The 18,007-nt window shown below is 44.4% G+C and overlaps 1 protein-coding gene across 1 annotated transcript in view; it reads right to left on the bottom strand.

The window, feature by feature from the left end:
• The window catches only part of LOC137428875 (natural resistance-associated macrophage protein 2), a 141,605-nt gene that overhangs the window by 116,358 nt on the left and 7,240 nt on the right, over nt 1-18,007 (bottom strand). The window contains exons 2-3 of the mRNA XM_078780748.1: nt 16,371-16,523; nt 16,067-16,189 (exon numbers count right to left, since the gene is read on the bottom strand). Of these exons, the coding sequence (XP_078636874.1) occupies nt 16,067-16,189; nt 16,371-16,517 (270 nt within the window). The 5' untranslated portion in view covers nt 16,518-16,523. The remainder of the gene's footprint in view (nt 1-16,066; nt 16,190-16,370; nt 16,524-18,007) is intronic.

Raw genomic sequence — 18,007 nt, 5'->3', positions numbered from 1 at the left:
AACGAGGAGGTGGTTACCAGTACTCAAATTAACATTCCCAGCGAGGAGGAGGTTACCAGTACTCCACAAACTAACATTCCCAACGAGGTGGAGGTTACCGGTAATCAAATCAACATTCCCAACGAGGATGAGGTTACCGGTACTCAAATTAACATTCCCAACGAGGAGGAGGTTACCGGTACTCAAATCAACATTCCCAGTGAGGAGGAGGTTAACGGTACTCAAAGTATCATTCCCAACGAGGAGGAGGTTACCGGTACTCAAATGATCATTCCCTACGAGGAGGTGGTTACCGGTACTCAAATCAACATTCCCAGTGAGGAGGAGGTTAACGGTACTCAAAGTATCATTCCCAACGAGGAGGAGGTTACCGGTACTCAAATCAACATTCCAAATGAGGAGGAGGTTACCGGTACTCAAATTATCATTCCCAACGAGGAGGTGGTTACCGGTACTCAAATCAACATTCCCAACGAGGAGGAGGTTATCGGTACTCAAATTATCATTCCCAACGAGGATGAGGTTACCGGTACTCAAATTAACATTCCCAACGAGGAGGAGGTTACCGGTACGCCACAAACTAACAATCCCAATGAGGAGGAGGTCACCAGTACACAAATTATCATTCCCAATGAGGAGGAGGTTACCGGTACACAAATTATCATTCCCAACGAGGACGAGGATACCGGTACTCAAATCAACATTCCCAACGAGGAGGAGGTTACCGGTACTCAAATCAACATTCCCAACAAGGAGGAGGTTACTGGTGCTCAAATTAACATTCCCAACGAGGAGGAGGTTCCCGGTACGCCACAAATTATCATTTCCAACGAGGAGGAGGTTACCGGTACTCAAATCAACATTCCTAATGAGGACGAGGTTACCGGTACTCAAATTAACATTCCCAACGAGGAGGAGGTTAACGGTACTCAAATTAACATCCCCAATGAGGAGGAAGTAACCGGTACTCAAATCAACATTCCCAATGGGGCGGAGGTTAACGGTACTCAAATTAACATTCCCAATGAGGAGGAGGTAACCGGTACTCAAATCAACATTCCCAACGAGGAGGAGGTTACCGTTACTCCACAAACTAACATTCGCAATGAGGTGGAGGTTACCGGTACTCAAATCAACATTCCTAATGAGGAGGAGGTTACCGGTACTCAAATTAACATTCCCAACGAGGAGGAGGTTACCGGTACTCAAATTATCATTCCCAATGAGGAGGAGGTTTCCGGTACTCAAATCAACATTCCCAGCGAGGAGGAGGTTACAGGTACTGAAATCAACATTCCCAGCGAGGAGGAGGGTTACCGGTACTCAAATTAACATTCCAAACGAGGAGGAGGTTACCTGCACTCAAATCAACAGTCCCAGCGAGGAGGAGGTTACTGGTACTCAAATTGACATCCCCAACGAGTAGGAGGTTACCGGTACTCCACAAACTAACATTCCCAATGAGGAGGAGGTTACCGGTACTCCACAAACTAACATTCCCAACGAGGAGGAGGTTTCCAGTACTCCACAAACTAACATTCCCAACGAGGAGGAGGTTACCGGTACTCCACAAACTAACATTCCCAACGAGGAGGAGGTTTACGGTACTCCACAAACTAACATTCCCAATGAGGAGGTGGTTACCGGTACTCAAATCAACATTCCCAGTGAGGAGGAGGTTAACGGTACTCAAAGTATCATTCCCAACGAGGAGGAGGTTACCGGTACTCAAATCAACATTCCAAATGAGGAGGAGGTTACCGGTACTCAAATTATCATTCCCAACGAGGAGGTGGTTACCGGTACTCAAATCAACATTCCCAACGAGGAGGAGGTTATCGGTACTCAAATTATCATTCCCAACGAGGATGAGGTTACCGGTACTCAAATTAACATTCCCAACGAGGAGGAGGTTACCGGTACGCCACAAACTAACAATCCCAATGAGGAGGAGGTCACCAGTACACAAATTATCATTCCCAATGAGGAGGAGGTTACCGGTACACAATTTATCATTCCCAACGAGGACGAGGATACCGGTACTCAAATCAACATTCCCAACGAGGATGAGGTTACCGGTACTCAAATCAACATTCCCAACAAGGAGGAGGTTACCGGTGCTCAAATTAACATTCCCAACGAGGAGGAGGTTCCCGGTACGCCACAAATTATCATTTCCAACGAGGAGGAGGTTACCGGTACTCAAATCAACATTCCTAATGAGGACGAGGTTACCGGTACTCAAATTAACATTCCCAACGAGGAGGAGGTTAACGGTACTCAAATTAACATCCCCAATGAGGAGGAAGTAACCGGTACTCAAATCAACATTCCCAATGGGGCAGAGGTTAACGGTACTCAAATTAACATTCCCAATGAGGAGGAGGTAACCGGTACTCAAATCAACATTCCCAACGAGGAGGAGGTTACCGTTACTCCACAAACTAACATTCGCAATGAGGTGGAGGTTACCGGTACTCAAATCAACATTCCTAATGAGGAGGAGGTTACCGGTACTCAAATTAACATTCCCAACGAGGAGGAGGTTACCGGTACTCAAATTTATCATTCCCAATGATCCGAGGTTTCCGGTACTCAAATCAACATTCCCAGCGAGGAGGAGGTTACAGGTACTGAAATCAACATTCCCAGCGAGGAGGAGGGTTACCGGTACTCAAATTAACATTCCAAACGAGGAGGAGGTTACCGGTACTCCACAAACTAACATTCCCAATGAGGAGGAGGTTACCGGTACTCCACAAACTAACATTCCCAACGAGGAGGAGGTTTCCAGTACTCCACAAACTAACATTCCCAACGAGGAGGAGGTTACCGGTACTCCACAAACTAACATTCCCAACGAGGAGGAGGTTTACGTTAATTCACGGCTTATTGTTCCCAATGAGGGTGAAACCAGCAGCTCAACCTCCAATATTATTCCTCCTCGGCAAAGCGTTGCTATGGAAACCGAATCTAGATTGGTGACGAGTAAACAAAGAGCACCTGATGAGTCGTTAACACCTGGTGGTGTTAAAAAGGTCCTCGATGTGCAGACCTTCAGTGCAGAAACTCTTCAGGATACTCCTGAAATCTCAGTGCAAAATGTGGAACAAATAAATTAAACGGAACATCTGGAGAAGTGTAACGGGATTCAAATGTTACAACAAAGTGCCTCCGTTTCCCCGCACGGACGAGGGTGATGATGTACATCACCAGTCAAAGGTTTTAGAACACCTCAATTTTTCCAGTTTTTATTGAAATTTACGCAGTTTAAAGTGTCAATGTACTCTGAAATTTAGCATAGAACAAATAAACAATTGGAGATAAAAAAGAAATCATAGAATCATTTTGTTTAACAAAATGTAATTTAAATTTTTGACTCGGCAAAGTCGCCACCTTTTGCAGATATAACCGCCGAACACACTCGTGGCATTCTTTCTACAATGGAAATCAAATATTGTTCGGGAAGTTCTTCCCAACACTGTTGCAGAAGTTCCCACAAATGTGTTGCACTTGTAGGTTGCTTTGCTTTCACCCTTCTGTCCAGTTCATCCCAAACCAGCTCGATGGGGTTCAAGTCTGGAGACTGTGCTGGCCATTCCATGATTTGAAGCCGACCATCTTGTTCTTTTCCTCGAAGGTAGTTTTGACATAGCCTGGGGGTGTGTTTAGGGCCATTATCTTGCTGTAGGATGAACCCCTGACCAACTAGGCGTATACCAGAGGGTGTTGCATTGCGCTGCAAAATGCTGTGGTAGCCCTTTTGGTTCAGGGTGCCAGTCACTCTGTGCAAGTCGCCGACTCTGGATCCAGCAAAAGAGCCCGAGACCATCACGCTTCCTCCTCCATGTTTGACAGTTGGTGTCACACACCGAGGAACCATCCTTTCACCTACTCGACGCGTTCAAAACCCTGCGTGATGAACCAAATATTTCAAATTTTGATTCATCGGTTCATAAGACCTTCTTCCAGTCTCTAGTCGTCCACTGGCGGTGCTTCATGGCCCAGGCAAGCCTCTTTTTCTTATTTTGCCATCTTAGCAATGGCTTTCTTAATTTACCATCTTAGCAATGGCTTTCTTACTGCCACTCGACCTGTCAAACCTGCAGCTCAAAGTCCTCTCTTCACAGTTGAAACTGACACTTGCTTACTTTGACCAGTGTTAAGCTGTGCTTGTAGCTGTTGTCCTGTGAGCCGCCTATCACACAAGCTGTTGACTCTCAGAAACCTGTCTTCTGATTCTGTTGTGGCTTTTGGTCTGCCGGACCTCTTCCTGTCAGAGTTTCCTCCAGTTTCCAAGTGCCTTTTGATGGTGTAGGAAACTGTACTCACTGACACCTTGGCTTTCTTTGCAATTTCTTTGCAATGATTCTATGATTTCTTTTTTATCTCTAATTGTTTATTTGTTCTATTAGTGGGGGGGCCAATGTAGCAGATTGAAATGCCCGGTGAAATTGCTTGTTAATTTTTGGACACTGGTTGGGCTGTCTTTAGGGATGATATAAGTTCTAGAAAAAATATGTCTCCAATTGTTTCAAGTTCTTTATGGCGGCCATTTTGGATTTTCAAAATGGCGGATGTCGAAAACGTAAAATTCCATTATCTTGGCTTCTAAATGACCTAGAGTTTCGATTCTGGTGTCCAGTTGTACATTTTTGGGGATAGAGAATTGAATGAAACCTTCTTTAATAACCTACAAGGGATAAAAATAGGTTTTTATGGCACAGCCGAACCAGTGTCCAAAATCTAACTTCATGCACATCTATCTTAATTGTTATTTGTTATTTGTATGTTCCAGATTCGTGACCCTGAGCTATGATGGAGCCAAAAAGCAAGAAAACCAAGAAAGAAACTGATTTCACACTTTGCATTCAGTGCCAGGATCCCCAAGGTGCACTAGTGACTGAGCCAGCACTGGGCTCATATGCAAAGTTTCTCCAGTTCATCCAGGAGAGGGCACGATATGGTGATGCCGACTTCAAACAGATCAGCGAACGATTAAGCTGTTTCACTGCCACTGACTTGAGGAACAATAAAGCAAAGTGGCACCGGGCATGTTATGGATCTACATGCAACACTGCTCACCTGGAGCGTGCTAGAGTTCGCCACCAGAAAGCCTGCGAACATGGCGACACCCAGCATCTTCATAAGAGGTGTGGACGTCCTTCTTCTGCACCTGCCGCTGCAAGTACCTCAGGTTCTACGCAAGACGAGACTCTTCGCTTCACACGTTCATCATCAACTCCATTCAACAGAGACCGTTGTTTCTTCTGTCAAGAGGTCACTAAGGAAAGTGTACATGTTGTATGCACGTTCAACGCAGGTAAACAGCTGAAGAAAGCTGTTGAAGAAGGCAGCAACCACAAGTGGAAAGTTCAGCTGAGTGCTGCCATCAGTGCACATGATGCTCATGCGATCGACGTCAAGTATCATCTCCCATGCTGGGTGCAGAATGTCCAACGTGCTCCCAAGAGTGGGACATCAAGTGATGACAAAGAACACATACTGCAAGAAACTAATGTTATCAAAATAGCCGCAGACATTGAGTTTGTCAGCCTTGTTCGCTCTCTACTCCAAGCTGGTGAAATTCTCAACATGTCTGACCTGAAGTCGGTTTACTCCAGGATTCTTGACAATAATGGTGTGCACAATGTCCCATCACCTACAACCCAAGGCATGAAGGAGAAAATCAACTCTCACATTGATGACGTTCACTTCATGAAACCAAAACGTCGAAACGAGTCAGACTGTGTATTCTCCACTGCCGTGCGTGATGCAGCTGTCGAAGATGCAATGACGAAGACAAATGAAAAAAACATCGAACAACTGTTTGAGAGTGCCTCTGTTCTCCGCAGTGCCATTGCTTGTCAGAACAAGCACCCATGGCAATTTGAAGGAGAAATGAACACTGATGATGCTGAAAAGCATGTACCCAAAGTACTCTATGCTTTCCTCCGCTGGCTACTGGAAGGACCAGCCACGAGCATTGAGCCAGAGACTATGCGCTCAGCCACTATTCATCGAGATGTTATAACCATCAGTCAGAACATCATGTATGGCTACAAGTCAAAACGCCAAGTCACGTACAAGCCCAAAGAGCCAGATGCACCATTCCGCCATCGCTTAGAATGGCCACAGCAGCTTGCCGTTGCCATTGTAGTCCATCAGTCCACCAGAAACAAGAAGCTTCTGGATTTCCTGCATGGGTTCGGTCTGTCTGTTGATTATAGTCGGATCTTGCGGTTGGAGACACAGCTGGCCAACTCAGTCATAGAGTCTACGACAGAACAGGGTGTATACTTTCCAAGAACCATGCGCATAGGGACGTTTGTCTTCTTTGCAGTGGACAACAGTGACTTCAATGAAGACACACCTGATGGGAAGCGGACACTCCATGCTACACTGCTACAGCCTGGGCACTCTACCAACGACGGGAACATGCACCCTCCACAGATGAACATAGAACACTGACACTACATGACCGAAAGGCCAGACACCGCTCACTCAAGGTTCTGACTGCTCCAGACTTTGTTCCTTGCCAAGCACCAAACAAACAATCTGCCACAGGTACCACGTATAGCTTCAAGACACGGTCAAACCCAGATGTCACCAAGCCGTACTCTGCGACGGACACAGTGTGGCTACTTTCACGCACAATCATGCGAACAGCTGAAGCTGAGGACGTACAAGACGACATCATCCCACCAGATGACCAGCTGCAAGCTGCAGAACCCCAGCATGCTGACCCTGTTGGGTCACTCGTCCACGATCCAAAACAACCACCTGGCAGTAGGATCAAGCATCACGATATCCCAACTTGGACAGCCTACAACTCACTGCTCTCCTCTTCGAAGCCTCTGACAGAGGTCAACGCCCTGCCATTGGTAGCAGCACCAGCCCATGAATGGCAAACACTGATAACAGTCTTGAAACAGACACAGCAAATCAACTGCATGGTCATGGGTCCCGATAGGAAGACAGTGATCACCTTAGACATGGCCCTGTATGAGCGAGCCAAACAGCTGGAGATGACCAGAGATGACTGCAAAGGCAAGTGGGTACTGCGACTAGGGGAGATGCACACTGTGATGGCTGCACTGAGGGCTGCTGGGAATGCCATAGAGGACAGTGGTCTTGACGAGGCTTGGTCTGAGGCTGATATCTATGGCCCAACAACGACCAGACAAATACTGGAAGCCAAGCACATGAAGAGGGCTTTGGAGGCCCACATCACCACTGTCCAAGCCCTCTTCGACCTCTATGTGGACGAATTCTTCCAAGAGCATCCCCATCTGAGGGGCCCATGTACCCAGTCAGCACAACAGGTTGCCCAGAGCTGTCATCTACACAACCGAGAGGAGATGACAAGCGCGCAGAACAACATGCTAGCTGTCCTCGAGTCAAACGAAGTCCTGGAGGCCATGGCAAAGTTTGATGAGAGGAAAGAAGCCAAGAGTCCACTGTTCAAGTTTGTGCGACGCTACATGCGGATGATAATGCTGATATACACATTCATCCGTGCCACCCGTGATGGACAATTTGAGCTTCACCTGTCTTCACTGGATGAGATGTGCATATACTTCTTTGCACATGACAAACAGAAATATGCCAGGCTGACTCCCCGGTACCTTGCAGAGATGAAGGCCCTGAAGATGACAGATCCAGGGATCTACCAAGAGTTCATGGATGGGAACTTCAGTGTCCATAAGAATGAAATCCCCTTCTGTGCTGTAGGTGTGGACCATGCACTGGAGCACATCAACAGGATCATGAAGGTGACAGGGGGTATTGTGGGCATTACCCAGAATGCCAGTGCCCGCGAAAGGTTCTTTCTGACAGCACCAGAGCTGAGTAGGCTTGCTGAAGAAGCCCGTCAGATGGCTGGCTCACAATCAGCTACACGCAAGGAGCACCACGACCTATCAACCACAGTCTGGGCTCGGCAGGAAGACAGCATTCGTCGACTGAAGAATGTGATCAGAGAGTCCATGAATCCCATGACGCATGAGGGTGAAGACCTGACGACTATCATCACCAAGGTGGTGATGCCAGCTGAAGTACAGAAGGATGTCTGCAACCAAGATGAGATTGGTCAGAAAGCGTATAACACGTTTGTTGCAGAGCGCATCAACACAAATGAAATCAACCTTTGGGCCAGAATGGGAAAGGTCAAACTGAAGATGTGGAAGAGTGCCAGGAAAGCTGTGAAGCACAAACTGGCAGACAAGGTTGTAGAGCTGAAAGACGACAGGTCACTGTTTGCGCGCATGCTGATCGTGGCCCGCTCACGACCAGAGATCAACTTGAAGGATGCCATAGGTCAATATGAATTCACCGCGCTTCCACGAACCCTCTTTGCAATGGCTGGGACACTACTACCATGCACAGACAAAAGCAAGCTCATGGGCATCCTAGAAGATCTACCCAAGAAGTCAACTGGCACTGGTCAGCAGCCAGACGACGACAATCCTGAACATACTCCACCCCCTCCCAAGAAGGTGACTGTCATAGACGGCATGGCATTAGTGCAAGCAATGGGTAAGCCACAATGGGTCAAAACATGTGCCCAGTGGGCTGGCCATTTCAATGCAACACTGGACTGCAAGACCAACGGGTATGATGAAGTCCACCTCGTGTTTGACCGATATGATCTGCCAAATTCACTGAAAGAGGCCACACGGGAGAGGCGCCAAGGTGGCAAGCCGCCCACTGCTTACCACGTTCAAGACAGCACCCCGATTGGGAAACTGACAGCAAAACAGTTCCTGTCGCACACCAACACCAAAGATGAGCTAACTGTCTATCTGGCAAAGAAAGCTCTGTGTCACTTTGAGGGGACTACCAAGGTCTTCATCGTCACTTCAAGGCAGGATGTCTTCTCCAACTGCATGGATGTACAGCATCTCCGTAGCTCCCAGGAGGAGGCTGATACGAGGATCTTTCTTCACAGTCTAGATGCCGTCCGAAGAGGTGCAACACAGCTGTACATTCAGTCACCTGATACTGATGTATTCATCCTAGCACTCCACCGGTACCATGAACTACGCAAAGACACATACTTCATCACGGGTGTGGGGAACAAGAAGAGGCAAATCTCACTGGAACCAATAGTACATGAACTTGGTGTCAGGAAGGCTGCAGCCCTACCAGGATTCCATGCATTCACGGGAGCAGACCAGACTGGTCGGTTTGCCGGCAAGGGAAAGCTCACATGTTGGCAAGCCCTCAATAGGTGCTCTGTTGAGGTGGTATCTGCGTTTCATGACCTTGGGGCCTCTGAGGAGCTGAGAGCTGACACAGAAAGTGACATTGAGGCATTTGTATGCCAGCTGTATGAGCCTCGTACTACAGTTGTGGATGTGGGCAAGCTGAGGTGGAGACTGTTTACCAAGAAACAGCTAGAGGCACAGAAGCTGCCACCAACACGGGGAGCTTTACATGAAGCCATTGCTCGTGCACATTTCCAGGCCATGGTGTGGCATCAGGCTGATGTACCGGACCCCCAGCTTCCACAACCAACAGAACATGGATGGAGAGCAGAAGGAGATCAGCTGGTGCCCATCACAACCAAGGACCCTCCAGCCCCAGCTGCCATCACACATCTAATCAAATGTAACTGCAAGAAGACCCAATGCATGTCTCACTGCTCATGCAGGTCTCAGCATCTCAACTGTTCTGAGATGTGTATGTGTGGGGCAGATGAAGAGGTGTGTGGTAACACGGGTCAGGAGCGCCCCATGGGAATCGATAACACTGATGATGAGGAGGATGGAGATCCTTCAATGTAACAATGAACACTGCCAACTAAAAATATTGCACAAAGACATTATAAGTGTACATTTGAACACTAAAGTCCAGCCTTTATGTGATTTAGAAGTGAAAATGATGGAAAAAAATATATATATGTGTTGGCATAAGTGCGTGAAAATCCAAGATGGCTGCCATAAGAACCCTTTTGATCATATGTAGGTGTATAAATGTGTGTTTATTGGATTAAGTATCCGCAAATATGTACATTTGGACACCAAAATTAACACTCTAGGTCATTTAGAAGCCAAGATAATGACAATTTCGGTTTTCAACAAACGCCATTTTGATAATCCAAAATGGCCGCTATAAAGAACTTGAAAAAAATGGAGACATATTTTTTCTACAACTTCTATCATCCCTAAAGACAACCCAACCAGTGTCCACAAATTAACATTTGAATTCAACGGGAAAACATTGGCCCCCCCACTATATGTTTAATTTCAGAGTACATTGAGACATTAAACTGCGTAAATTTCAATAAAAACTGAAAAATTGAGGCGTTCTAAAACTTTTGACCGGTAGTGTAAATATGGCTGACAGTGAGTCGGTGAATGATACGTCATTGATCCGACCACATGAAGGTGATCAAACTATGGTCCAACATAATTATGCCCATTTAGCAAATGAGGGTTTAAACACAAATCCACAGGAGTGTGGAAACAAAGATTTGAGTCCATTTGAGGCAAGTCGTAGTCAGTCTGCCGATGTTTCCCAAACCCAGCCCTCTGGGGACCCTCCCAGACGCTGGCATACTTGTTCACAAAACAGGAATGGCTGAGGGTATTGACCCAGACCCCTTTGGGGCAATGTCTGATTTATCGGAATCAGAGGAGGAGGTGGATGTGACGGTTGTATCACAATCAATGGTAGATCAGCCCCAAGTCCCTCCTCATCTTGTTCTCTCGTTTCTCAATGAAACGTACAGACAACGGAATGTTGTCATTGTTGATCATTTCCCCGACTTGGATTCCTTTATTCAGGCTGCAAAATTGGTCCTAAAGAAATCTGAGGAACTGAACCTCACAAAATCACAGTTTCATCGACTACAGAAAATAATAACAAAGGTAAAGCTTGGGTTTTCTCAGCGTCAGACAAAATTCACAAACAAATATGAAGACACTCACTCTTGCAACTCTTAATATAAATGGTGATGGGGCGAGTTTATTCAAACGGAAACAAGTTGATGTGATCTTACTGCAGGAAACTCATATCATTGAGAAGGTTGAACATGACTGGAGCAGCATTTTTAAACGTAAATGCTTCTTCAGTAACATGTCGTCTGTATCTGCTGGAGTTTGGTTCTTGTTAAAACCAGGACTTGTACCTGACTCTTGCCTCTCTCAGGAGGTGATAAAGGGCCGGTTTGCTTCCCTGGAACTGGTGATTAATAACATAAATTTATTATTTTAAATGTATATGCACCAAGTGAAAGTACTGACCGTAAAACTTTCTTTACTGTCGTGGTAAACCAATTAAAATTGTTTGACCTCAATCAGTGCATATGCATGGGGGTGATTTCAATTGCACGATTGAGTCCAAATTGGACAGAAACTCACCAGGTCCACATCCCGAAGCCCATGGTGACCTCTCCCATTTCCTTTCCGTCGTGGGTTTTCTTGACGTATGGCGCTTGATACACCCAAATGACCAACAGTACACATGGTGTCGATGCTCCAATGGTCAAGTGTCCTTAGCGAGGCTTGACAGATGGTACATCACCCCACGTTTTAGAAATATGATAACCTTCTCAAATATTGTCCCGTCTATCTTCTCTGACCACCACATGGTCACTATGGGCCTATCCTTGCCTCATTTTAAGCATACTCGTGCCTATTGGAAATTTAATACCAATCTTTTGGATGATGCCTTTTTTAAGGAAGCCTTTCGCAATCTATGGATAGCAGTAGTTGACAAAAAGCCCCGTTTTGCTTCCATTAACCTGTGGTGGGACAATATGTAAACCCATATAAGGCTGTTTTGTCAACAGTTTAATTAATGTCACTCATGAAAGTCGAGTCACACTGGCTCGGTTAGAAACTGAAATTCTAAAACTGGAGAACAAACTGGCGAAACAAGAGAATGAGGCAAACTATAAGTTACTCCTTGAAAGAAAGTCCCAACTTAGAGAACTATTGCAGGAGAAAGCTGCAGGATTATTAGTCAGATTAAGAATAAAAGATATTAAAGTATCAGATAGCCCTAGCAAATCCTTTTTTCACCTCGAATCCGAAACGAAGCCAGCTCCGCTTATCTTATCAGTTATGGACCCCAGTGAAAATGTAATTGCAAATTCTGATGTGGTAAAAATACCATTAGAAAGTACTATTCAGAACTGTTTGTAAAAAAAGATGTTTGTGAGGATAAGATGAAACTCTTTACCTCCCATCTCCCATCCCTGACTGAGACTCAACATCTGGAGCTGGATGTGCCGTTAACCCTTCCTGAATTAGAATGTGCTCTGGCTGAAATGGAATCTGGAAAAGCTCCAGGAATTGATGGCCTACCAGGTGAGTTTTACTTGGAATTTTGGGACCTTTTAGGTCCGGAACTCTTAACTCCAATCCAAGAATCCCTGCGAACTGGTGCAATGCCATTAAGCCTAAGGAGAGCAGTGGTGAGTCTCCTCCCAAAGTCAGGAGATCTCCGGCGGATGGAGAATTGGAGACCAGTTTCAGTATTGTGCACCGACTACAAACTGTTTTCAAAAGCGGTGGCAAATCATTTGAAGAAAGTCATTGGTGACCTGGTCCTACTCGATCAGACTTTCTGCATCCCCAGTCGATCCAGTTATGACAACATTTTTTTAGTTCGGGATTTAATGGGCACTTACCACGATCAAAATGAGTTTGGAATTATTTTTCTAGACCTTGAAAAAGCCTTTGACAGTATTGATCATGTTTTTTTGTGGCGTGTTCTGGAAGCACGTGGCTGTGGGGTTAATTTCAGGGCCTTCATATCTCTATTGTACACTGACATCTCTAGTGTAATTAAGGTAAACAATGAACTCGTTTCCCCCATACAGGTTCAGAGAGGGGTACGGCAGGGTTGACCAGTCTCAGGATTGCTTTTTGCATGAGCAATGGAACCATTACTGTGTACGCTCAGGGAGAATATCTCTGGCCTGACGTGTTTCCCAAGGAGTCCACCATTGACTATATCAGCATATGCAGATGATGTGTGCGTCATAATCAGAAACAACCAAGATATTGATGCTCTTGTTAAAGCCTTGAGAACCTTTTTCCAGGCTTCGTCCCTGAAAGTTAATTGGAGGAAAAGCAAAGCTATTTGGGTGCCTTACCTTAATAGTTGCCTCCCTGTCTCGACACATCTACCTACTCTCCCGGACAACTTAGAATGGAAGGCAGATGGTTTCGACTACCTTGGTGTGTCCCTTGGTTCCACACAATTTATAAAAAAGAATTGGGAAGACTTGATTGGAGAAATGGAGAGGAGACTGAACCTGTGGAGAAGAGCCCTACTGCACCTTTCATTTAAGGGCCGTGTCTTATGTGTTTCTTTATGGCATCGTTTTATTTGCCTACAACTGCCGGAAGTTCTACTTAGAATGGACCAGGCCAAACTTGTGGACTTTTTTTGGGGAGGCCATCATTGGCTGCGGCCAAACGTAATATGCCATACTTCATCTGAAGGAGGCCAAGGCCTTGTTCACGTGAAATCCCGCCTCATGGCCTTTCGCTTGTGCTCCATTGAGCGCCTTCTATATGTTGAGCACCTGCCAAACTACCCATTGGCCTGTCATATTTTGCAACAGGTGGGCAGACTCGGCTATGGTCTTGAAGTATTCCTGACCCACCTCAAGTATGTGGATACATCAACGCTCCCTATATTCTACCAGAGCCTTCTCACATGAATTCCATCGTGACGGAATCACCATGTGCACTCTAATTTTGAACATATAAGGTAATTATCTTGAATGCTAAGAAGAGCAGAGAGAATTCAATTATATGTATTGAACCAGAACTGTCACATGGCTACAGACGAGTACTACTCTCAGTGAGGCTTACCCCGGTTAACAAAATTTGTTACCTAGAATAGTCTTGTGACGGAATCACACTATGTGGACATGGTAAACAGACTAATGAGATTTGATATAAAAACTCTGCTCTGTTAGTGAACACAAGGTCTAGAAAAAAAAATTCGGACGTCAACAATAGTACTGCTTTCCTATTGCAGTCTTATTGGTAATGCAATGCAGAAACTGCAAACTATAGGTGGCAGACCAGGTAATGTGACGGAATCACACGTAATGCGACGGAATCACAAGTGCGCTGTGACATGTTAACACAGCTGAAATGACAAAGTATCCAAAATAGGATTGGAAATCTTAGTAGAGAAAGTTGTGGATATACAGAACTCGGATGGAGGAACAAATAATAAGCAATTAAACAAATTAACAAATTTATTTTAATTTCATCATTGAACATGTAACGGTTATTATTAAGCTACTCTGACCGCTAGGCCTAGTTATCTCCTTGATACACAACAACACACAACATGCATTTTAAAGGCCATTTTCCCTACTAGAGCGGGGGTTAGCCAAATTAAATAGCCAAATATCCAAAAGCGGGGGTTAGCCAAGCCAAATATCCTTGATACAAAACGAAATTAAAAGTTAGCGTTTCTTTTTGTTTATAACCAAAACCTACGAGATATATGGCACAATAAAATCAGCACAAGGAGTATAAATTAATGGATTTAATTTTTTACACGTGGGTGACGATTTTCACGGAATTCATGCTCAATGCCTGGAAAGGTCTTACAGTGAGTCGCAAAGAGGACTCATACTCCCCAGGGATGTTCGAAATTGAACTACTGTTTTTCAACCCTCTCTTCCCTGATGTATTCAAGAGCTGTGATTTGTGCCAACGCTTCATTGATGCAGGCATGAACAAAGTATGGCACCTACGGCCAAACTCTGGTGTAGGGTGGAAGACTGTGGAAGAAATTTCAAATATGACAGGAATTCGGTCCAAGAGGACAATCGGCTTAATATTGAGGAAAGTCGTACAAAAAGGTCATCAGCTACGGGTATTATGGACTCAGAATACATATGGACATCCTGATGAGTCATATTTCCCTAAACTGATTTTTGACTGCTTCCCCAGAGAACTTCCACCTGTTAGCACAGGGATAAATTAATTACAAGCTGCAAGCAGCAAGAGCCTGTATAGGTGTTGCGTGTCCCTAATTCTCGGTGTTTCTCCATTAAACGGAGTAGCACGCTGGAAGAGACTACTCCCTGCCGGGCCCCCCACTGAACCTATATGGGAAGCGATGTATTGTAAGCAAATCACCAAAAGAACAGGAGATCTCCAGTGGCGCATTGCCCACTGGATCATCCAATGCAATACATATGCGAGGAATTTTGCCCCAATATCTGCATGCTGCCCCTTTTGCTATGTAAATGAGGATGTATTTCATTTTTTCATTGGCTGTGAAAGACTCTTTCCATTATTTAACTGGTTAAATTTTGTCACACAAATTGAATTTCAGATTTACTTTTCGTTCCTTTATTTTTGGGTTCAAAAAGAAATGTACACAAGACAAAAAGTATGAACTGTTGTGTTTTTTTTGTAGCAACAGCAAAACTTGCTACATACTTGTCAAGAAAGGAGAAGCGTAATGGTAAACCGCTTCACCAATGCAACATCATGACGTTTTTCACTGCACTTGTTTCTGCAAGGTTAAAACTTGAATTTAATTTTTCCAAGACCATGGCTGAACTTGATGTGTTTGTGGAAAATTGGTGTTTAGAAAATGTTTGTGAAATTCACCAAAAGGAGTTGGTATTATCTCTTTCTTAAATAATCAAGTCTTTATATATTTTTGGTAGTTTTGCTTTATTTTATGTTTTTGTAAAAATGAAATGATTAATTGTTATACTGGTTGTTTCCTTGCTTTCTTTTTCTTTCCTGTTTTGTTGGGATTTTTGATTTGTAAATTGTACATACACACTTTTATAATTTTGTAATAAAAGGATCTCAAAAGTCTCTGTCTCTCTGTCTATGTCTCTCTGTCTCGGTCTCTCTCTCTCTCTCTCTAATCCTGTTGTGGCCCTGACTTCGTGAAGGTTGGGTACACCATCATGGATGTGGGAGATCTCTGGGCTGTTCCTGGGAGATTGATTGGCTGTCTCTGTGCCGCGAGCTTGTTCAAGAGAACTGTCTGTGGCTATACAACAATAACAACAACAACAACAACAACAAACAATGGTAGATGAAACCAAAAGCCATACTTGGAATCCAGCAATGGTACCGGCCTCAAGGTCTGACTCGATATTTCCAGGATCCAGGTAAGCAATGCTCATGAGTAACCCAGGGCCCATAAAAACCATCAGCTTGCGTAATGAGAATCTTTGCTGAAAGAGAAATAAAACATTTTAATCTCTGCCATTACACAGCCTGGGTGCACTCACTTTCATTATGCACGTTGCTATGGCGACTCAATCATCATGTCTGGTGCATTTTTATGAAGTCTTCAAGTTGCATTTTTATTGCTGTAGCTCTTTTGGACTCGTGGACAAAAAAAAACAAGGTCACCTGACTTGTTGGCTCTGGTACCGAAATGGAGTCACTCATGTAAGCTTTGTCTTCACCATCATACTGAAGAAGATCCTCAGGATTATTGTTACATTGTATCAAGGGTTTCTCTTCTCCATCATCTTTCATCCCACAATGATGTTCCATGTCGCTCTGAAAAATAAGTCCACAAAACACTTATGCTTTTGTCATTCAAGAAAGAATATTACAGGAATTTTTTTATTCACTCATTTAAAAAATCTCGAGTTATCTTTACTTCTCCTTAATTTATTGGGATTTGTCCCAATTTATCCCATCCTCATCATTAGGTGCACCATACACATTATTGAGTCCGATGATTAGAAATGATTAGATTTTGGTGAAGATCTGGATTCGGATCCGACTACTAGAATTTTAAAAGTGATTCTTCACCATTGGGAGATCAATACCAGTCACTACATGGAAGGTGATCTTACGCACTTGTGGAGCTACTTTATTAATACACACTTAATATTAATAGAACCACCTTTAGAGGCCATTTTTCCCCACAGAGCAGGGGTTGGCCTTTTTCGGGCACTGTGGTCCCCTTTTTGAAGCAATGTTTTATGGCCAGATGCCCTTCCTGCCGCCAACCCTGTTAGTCGCCTCTTGCGACGCACAGGGAATTAGCAGTGAACTGGTACTCGATTTGCCGACCTCAGAAGGATGACAGGTTGAGTCAACCCCCCTGGCGTTAATTCAGCGATCGACTGGGTTTCAAACCCAGGATCCTAGGATCCCAAGCCAGCACCCTAACCGCTAAGCCAACACGAGGCCACAATTAATATTAATAAATGCATAATAAAAGAATACTGGATTTTTTTTTAACATCATCAAGACTCATGGAAGAGCAAGAACACAGAGCAAACAATGACGTTCATGGGAGCAACAAAAGTTGACACAAAAAGTAGAATCCGAATCCAAAAAGATCACTACTGGTAATAAAATGAAATAAAAATTTGGAGTAAAATAAAAATCAAATATATCAGCTTTTAATAAGCCTATACGATACAATCATGACAGGTGCACAAAACTCAACAAAATGCAAAGGATTATATACAAAGTTATGCATTACGTCCGGTGAATTATTTGCAATAAGGAAATGGGAAACGGGAATGGGTCAAAATGGGATTCCAAACATAAACTGGTCAAAACGTTAGGTGGGATTTCTTCCTTCCTTCCTTCCTTCCTTCCTTTCTTTCTTCCATGTAAGTGCTGCTTTTTCAGGATGAAGATTACCGCAGGCGGTGCATAGGCACAGAGCGCTGGCTTGATTGCTCGATGCCTCAAACAAATAACAACACGGGTTATGTAATGAAGCCAAAACATTGCTATTGCTTATGTGAATATATGATACATCGTGTTGATATAGCTTAGATCGATTCCAATTACATTGGGCCATAACGGAATTATCCTATAGACCGGTAGGCCTGAAGCTTGAGGCCTACACAAACTGTGTGCCTCCAAACGTCTGTGACGCCGATAGGCTGCAACCTTTCGACATTTGATGATGCTTTTAATAGTTGCTGTTGGTTTTTTTCACACTGAAGAGAAAAGTTATGGGAAGTTCATGGCGATTGTGAATATAACACCTGTAGGAGCTGTTTTACATCACGTCC

This window comes from Myxine glutinosa, chromosome 6 (assembly GCF_964187855.1).
Source record: "Myxine glutinosa chromosome 6, kmMyxGlut1.1, whole genome shotgun sequence".
NCBI lineage: Eukaryota > Metazoa > Chordata > Myxini > Myxiniformes > Myxinidae > Myxine > Myxine glutinosa.
The sequence above is the reverse complement of the archived record's forward strand: the minus strand, read 5'-3'. Positions and strand labels throughout refer to the sequence as shown.